We start from the raw sequence: 6,855 nt of genomic DNA, 5'->3' as shown, positions 1-6,855 counted from the left end.
CGGCCCCCCGAGCTCCCAAACGCTTCCAGCTGCTGCCTGCGGCTGCTCCCTCTCCCCTCCCCCATCTGGGAACGCTGCCTGAAACCACCCCAGCATCCCTAGGGCCCCGGCTCGCACCGCCCCTCCTCGACCTTCGTATGCACCCCTTCCACCCCTAAGAATTTCGGGGTGCTGGCAGCGTCTCCCGTGGGTGTTGAGGTGGTGTGGGTCTCCCTGAGACAGGGCTAAACCTCTTAATGGCATTGTTCAGTGGGAGTAGTGGGGTGGTAAGAGGCCACCAAAAGCACTTTGAATCTGTCCCCATGGATGCTGAGCACCACCCCACCTCCCACAGCTGGGTGCTGCTTTCCAGATGTGATTTTTTTGGGGAGGAAGGGGAATTGGCAGCCGTGGGGGCTGTCAGAAGCTGCGTGCCTGGAGTGGGTGGGTGCACCTGCACCCTGCCCACTCACACTCCCCACTCCCCCTACACCACCCATGCTCTTCCTGCACCCCACTGCTCTCCTGGGCAGGACCCTGCCCCCAGCAAAGCCCTCCTACATGCCCCAGCAGTATTGTCACATTGGCCTCTCCTTGTCCTTGTCCCCACAGCTCTTCCAGCAGTTTGGCAACATGATGGCCAACCAGTTTTGGGCTGCAAATGTGCCTCCCAGTGAGGCCATTGGCCCCACCAGCGGCAGCCAGGAGAGGAGGCGCTTCCTCATCGCCAAATACCGGGAGGGCAAGTACCGCCACTACCACCCACTCTTCGGCAACCAGGAGGAGCTTGACAGGGTCAGTGGCCCCCAGGGATGAGCACCCACTTGGGAGTTCTGCCTGGGCGCAAAGTGATGCTGAGCTAGGGTTCTGAGGCTCTTTTGGGAGGGCCCACCATCCCTCCCTGCCTGTATTTCTGCCTATATCCCCCTAGCCCCCATTGCACATCCTATGTCCTCACTGTGCACCTCAAGACAAAGCCTGGGGTCTCCAGGAGGGATGAGCCAGCTGTGGGGACAGGGTAATGTCTCTGTGATGGGGCATAACCAGCTTCATGTCCAGGCTGGAGAGCCTTGTCCAAGACAGGATCTGCCTACCACAGCCAGGCAACCTCTTCCTGGCTTGGAAATTGTTTGGGGTCCAACTCGGCTGGATGGGGCTTAGGGGAGCTGGTGCTGGGGGCACACCCCAGTTGAGGCAGCTTGAAATCCCTCCCCAGGAGTACCTGGCCAGCAGCCCCGATCACCAGCCATGGCGCGAATTCCCTGTGCTGGCTGCTGGCAGGGTGCCAAACTAGAGCGTCACACAGGGAATGCCATCCTGGCGCTCTGACTGCCAACCTTCGCCTCCCACTCTGCCAGGGCTTTGCCCCTGCCAGGGCTTCTCCAGTGTTTGCACAAGCGGTGGGGGGGCACGGGGGGCTCAGCCGGCCAAGGGAATTCGCATGTGGGCTTGTTTGTTTTCCTGCTCTGGCTCGGCCGGCCCGCCCCGTTGCCGTATGACTTCACCCCGGCTCCTTAAGGGAGGGATTCGCAGCCGGCTCCAAACTTTTTCTCCCAGTTTGAGCCTCCTTTGTTCTGACCAGGCGGCTGGGAGGCGGCCGGGAGGCAGCCGGGAGTCTGGCAGCTCACTGCGCTCACCCGGATCCTTTTTCTGGGGGTCTCCTTCTCCTCCTCGGTGGGAGCCTTCAGCTTCACCGCTGTCTTCCTGGCTCTGCTGCAGGCTCTGTGTGCGGCCGTCACCACCAGTGATCTGGCAGAGACGCAGGCTCTGCTCTTCTGTGGGGCATCGGTGACCTGTGACACCGGGGACCCCCAGTGCCCAACACCCCTGGCCCTGGCTGAGAGAAGTGGGCAGCGGCTGCAGATGGAGTTCCTGCTCCAGAACAAAACCTCAGGTAAGGGCGGACCCCCTTGAAGCTCCGCCATGGGCTCACACCCACTAACAACATTCCTGGAGTTGCTGCTGGGGTATTCTGGGGGACACAGCTGCGTTTTGAGCTGATCCCAGCTCTGTGTCCTGCCCAGCAGCTTCCTGGCAGGAGTCTCTCCATCTGCTGGCACTCTTGAGAGTCTGTGCACCCCACGAGAGGGAAGAGAGGCTTTGGGGAACCCCCTGCGCCCCTGGGGGCTCAATTCCAGCTGGAAGCACAGATCTGGAGCCCAGCTGGGGATGCAGGCTGGTGTTGCAGGCACCAGAAGGGACAGGAGAGAGTATTCCCACACCATCCTGGCATGCTAGGGGCATTCCAGGCAGCTTCAAGGGACATCCCCCTGTCAGATGGGCATCTCCCACCTCTGGCATGCCCCTGGGGTGGGAGGGCTGACCCCCTAATGACCTGTCCCATTCTGCTGGATGTGCCCTGCCCTTGAGCTCGACTCCAGGAGGGCTGATGGCTCCCACGGGATCTGCACCCTAATGCAAGGTGAACCTCTGACTTTGGACAGGTGGGCAGGAACACTTGGGCAGGTGGAACAGAGGTGTGGGGGGCCGGCCAGTGCCTGCCAGAGCTGTCACATTGCCTTGGCAGCCAAGTCTGTCCTGCAGAAGTTGGAATTTGCCCAGGTCTGGGGCTGGCCCAGCTCTTCCTGATGTGTCATCACTAAAGGTGTCTGGGAGAGCTGTGAGGCCTCCCAGCCACCCCAGTGAGCCAGAGAAATCCAAAGCTCAGGCTCATACTGCTGGTGCCAGCAATCTCCAGTGTCCTGGGATTGCTGGGGTGCATGAACCCAGCACTGCATGAAGCAGGGCTGAACTGAGGGAGCAGGAATCTGCCTCATCCTGGATTCCCCATCTGTAGAGCTCCAGGCACCCTACACTCTGATCTGGGTGTGATTTAGGAGTGTCCCTGCATCCTATCTCAGCTTGATCCCAGAGGGAGTGGGGGTTGCCTCTTGCTGGCAAGGTAGGGAAACTGAGGCAGGGGACATGACTGTGATCAGATCAGGAGGCTGTGACAGAGCCCTGTGCTGTTATTTCAGCTGCAGGACTGTGATGCTCTGCCCTGCACCTCCTGCAGAGCAGCAGGGACCTGGGACAGCCTGGGAGGACCTCAGTGGTGGGGGAGCTTGGTCCCCAACTCCCCACATTGTTCCCATCCTGTCCCAGCTCAGTGCTTAGGGAGGGGTTTTGGGAAGGGCTCAGGATGTGGGATGACTCCCACGCAGCCCTGGATTTGGGGACCAGCACTGCTCCTTGCACCCCACCTGTGCTGTGGTGGGAGCTCGGGGTGCAGCCTGTGGGATGCTCCTTGTGCTGAAATGGGGGAAACCCAGCTGCCTCGTGGGGCTGGGGGAGGAGGGCAGCTCCCCATGACAGACTGGTCTCCCTGCTTGCAGAGCCGCCACGCCTGGAGATGGTGGGCAGTGAGGAGAAGCCCTACTCTGTGCACCTGCCCTCCATTACCCACAATGGCTTCCTCTACAAGACTCCCTCCATGGCTAAGCCCATCAGTGAGCGGAAGGGCCTGGAAGGTACATGTGTGAGACAAGGGAAAAGGGTGCTGGGAGATTCAGAGCAATTCCCCTGAGAGGGGAAATTGCACCCTCCCCTGTTCTCTCAGGCAGAGAGAAGGGGTGGGAAAGTACAGCATCACCTGGTGGCCTGGTTTGGTGGGGGATCACATCAGATGGGCACCCAGTGGGTGCTGCTGGAGTGCTCAGGCTGGTTTGGTGGGTGCTGTGGGGTGGGCCAGAGCTCAGGGGGGCTGCTCAGTGCTCTCCTGTGCCGTGCAGAGTTCAGCCGGCGGTGGTGCACGCTGCAGGATGGTGTGCTCAGCTACTATGAGAACGACCGCAACGCTGTGCCCAATGGTGAGATCAGGGTGGAGGAAATCGTGTGCCTGGTGAACAACCCACTCCATGCCCATGGGTAAGGCTGCACTCCCCTGGAGCACCTCTGCTCCTGCAGGGCCTGGCACAGCTTCAGCTGCATCCACAAGGGGTGGCAGGAGGGGACTGTAGTCCCCAGTCCCACCAATGGCCCCTGAACCAGTGGCTTTGCAAGGATTCTGTATAAATAATTTGCAGCCCCTTTGGAGCATCTTTCCAACCCTTTAGTAGGACCTTTGCAACCTCGTTGCAGCTGCTTTGTAGTCCCTCTGGAACCCTGGTCCAACTCCTTTGTAACCATTTTGTGGCCCCTGTGCAGTCCCTGTATCCCCTGTTGGAATGTGTCTGGCAGCACTGGGATGCTGGAGTGCCCACGGCCATGGTGAGGGGATCCCACATTAGATCAGCCATTGTCAGAGCCATCAGCCGCCATGCAGCAGGATGCTTCCACCCCTGGAACACCCCTATCACCCACCCAGCTCTATCCCACCCCTGTGGGCACCCAGGCTCCCTTTTTCCTCCCTCCTGAAGGATCGAGAGCACGTTTGAGGTGTACACCGAGGCAGATCGACTCTATCTCTTTGGGGTGGAGAGCCCTGACTCTGCTCGAGAATGGCTCAAGTCTATTGCCAAGGTGGGATGCAGGGGCCTGGGGTGGTCCTGGGTGCTGGTGGCGACTGGACACAGTGGTGCTGATGGATTCCTCTCCTCCCTGGCTCAGTCATTTGTCCACCCCCGCGCTGAGGAGCTGCTGGCACTGGACTTTGAGCGGCTTGGCCGACTGCATTACAAGGGGGGTCTCACCCTGGAGCATGCCCAGGAGGGCTGCTGCGCAAGCTGCAGGAGCTCTGTGAGCGCCCCTGCCCTGCTGGCAGGACCCCCTGGCTGGGAGGGAGGGTGTGTCCCCCAAATCCTGCTCTAGGGTGCACCTAGCTTTTGGTGGGAGTCTGGTGGGTATTGCTCCTATGGAGTGTTCCTTGAATGAGAGGAAATGCAGCTGCTATTTTTCCTCTTCATCCTCTTCCCCCTCTCCATCGTCTTCCCCATCCCTGCTTGTCAGGAGCTGAACCTGTTGGCAGAGCCTCCCACAGCATGTGGATCTAGTGGAGCTGGGGCACCGCATATTCCCATAGGTAATGGGCTCCCTGCCTTCCTTTCCAGCCATCCAGGGGGACCATGAAGTTCTTGTGCTGGTGGAGAGGCGGAGGTAAGAGGGTGGGGGAGAGGGAGGCCCCCCCAGCCAAAAACCCCTCCTTGTTCTGGAGTGTCTTTGCCCTCCTTGCCATGGCTCTAGACCCCCAAAATTGAGTTGGGATCACCTGCAGGCCCCCCGGGCCAGCCTTCCTGGGGGTTGCAGACATGCAGTGGGGTGTGGGGGAACACCTAGCCCCCTGCTGAGCCCAGGCATACTGGCAGGACACTGTACATCCAAGGGGAGCGGAAGCTAGATTTCCTGGGCTGGGTCCACGCCATCCAGAAGGCTGCAGGCAGCTCGGGAGACACCTTGTCGGAGCAGCAGCTGACAGAGTCGGACGTCCCACTGCTAGTGGACCGCTGCATTGACTACATCACCCAGTGCGGTATGGGTCAAGTTCTGGGATGCTGGTGGGGACCAGAGCGTGGCATTTGGGTCACCCCACTGGTGTGGCGTGGCAGGCTGAGAACCCGATGTGCTTGTGGTACATGTTTCCCTCCCTCCCTGAACATCTGCTTCAGCTGTGTGGGAGGGCTCCATCTGCAGCAGGGCTTTGGCTCCAGTCACAGGAACACCTGTGGGATGGTATACTCTGTGGCACCTTGCAGTGTTTGATGGGGAGCTGGTGGGCCAGGAGTGGGGTCTGTCTCCTGCAGAAGGGGTCTCATCCCCACTGGCTCCATCTCAGGGCTGACGTCTGAGGGAATCTACCGCAAGAGTGGGCAGAACTCCAAGACCACCAGCCTTCTGGAGGTGCTGCAGCGGGATGCGCGCCGCGTCCGCCTGAAAGAGGGCGAGCACCAGGTGGACGATGTGGCCAACACCCTCAAACGCTTCTTCCGTGACCTTGGGGATGGGCTGTTCACTCGGCGGTGGGCCCCAGACTGGCTGGGGGCCACAGGTGAGCTCTGGGGGCTGCTTGGAGATGGCAGGAGGAGGGGCTGGGCTGCCCCAGTTCTGTGCAGCCTATTTGTCCACTTCATGGGTTGGAGAAACATATCTGGGCTCCACATGTTCGCCTGTGCTGGGGTCTCAAGTGGTGGGTGGAGAGTGGAGTGTGTTCACGCTGCCCCTGTGCAGACTTGTGCTCTGGCAAGGGTGGGGCTGAGCCGGGGGAGACAGCTAGATCCTGCTGCCCTTCCCTTCTGGATCCGGTCACTGGGGATGGATGTACCCAGCAGAACACCCAACAGACACAGGCTATGGCCCCATGGAGCTGGGATGCTCTGGCTTCAGAGAGCTGGGATGCTCTAGCCTTGTGATGCTCCAGCCCTGTGGAGCTGGGATGCTCTGGCCCCATGATGCTGGGATGCTCCAGTCCCATTGTGCTGAGATACTCTGTTCCCATGAATCTGGGGAGATCTAGCCCTGCAGAGCTAGGGTGCTGTGGCCTCATGGAGCTGGGGTGCCCTGGCCTCACAGATCTGGGATGCTCCAGCCCCATAAAGCAGGTGTGCTCTTGCCCCATGGACCTGGGATTCTCCATCCCTAGGATGCTCTGGCACCTTGGAACTGGCAGGTTCCAGCCCCATGGACCTGAGATGCTCTTTTCCCATTGAGCTAGGATATTCCAGTCCCATGGAGCTGGGTTACCCTGGTCCCATAATTCTGGGATGCTTCAGCCCTGGCACGCTCCAGCTCTGCAGACCTGGGATGCTCTCTGGCCTCATGGATTTGGGATGCTCTATCTCCACGGTGGGACAGGAGAGGGGAAGTGGAGTGTGCAGAGGGGATGGTGTGGCCCTGAGCCTTAATCTCCACTTTGTGCTCCTCCATGTTCTTTCTCTCCCTCTGGCAGCGCTGGAGGATGAGGAGGCAAAGGTTGGCAAGTACCGGCAGGGTCCCGCTCGGCCC

At 60.3% G+C, this 6,855-nt stretch overlaps 1 protein-coding gene across 1 annotated transcript in view; it reads left to right on the top strand.

Moving 5' to 3' along the window:
* Window positions 1-6,855, top strand: part of ARAP1 (ArfGAP with RhoGAP domain, ankyrin repeat and PH domain 1) — a 38,445-nt gene that overhangs the window by 21,590 nt on the left and 10,000 nt on the right. The window contains 10 exon segments of the mRNA XM_017731637.1: window positions 592-774; window positions 1,699-1,873; window positions 3,315-3,449; window positions 3,711-3,846; window positions 4,338-4,440; window positions 4,528-4,656; window positions 4,898-5,013; window positions 5,223-5,386; window positions 5,690-5,902; window positions 6,800-6,841. Of these exon segments, the coding sequence (XP_017587126.1) occupies window positions 592-774; window positions 1,699-1,873; window positions 3,315-3,449; window positions 3,711-3,846; window positions 4,338-4,440; window positions 4,528-4,656; window positions 4,898-5,013; window positions 5,223-5,386; window positions 5,690-5,902; window positions 6,800-6,841 (1,396 nt within the window).

The sequence above is a fragment of the Corvus brachyrhynchos genome, unplaced genomic scaffold (assembly GCF_000691975.1).
Source record: "Corvus brachyrhynchos isolate BGI_N302 unplaced genomic scaffold, ASM69197v1 scaffold3, whole genome shotgun sequence".
Taxonomy (NCBI): domain Eukaryota; kingdom Metazoa; phylum Chordata; class Aves; order Passeriformes; family Corvidae; genus Corvus; species Corvus brachyrhynchos.
Note: the sequence above shows the minus strand (reverse complement) of the source record. Positions and strands in the feature narration are given on the sequence as shown.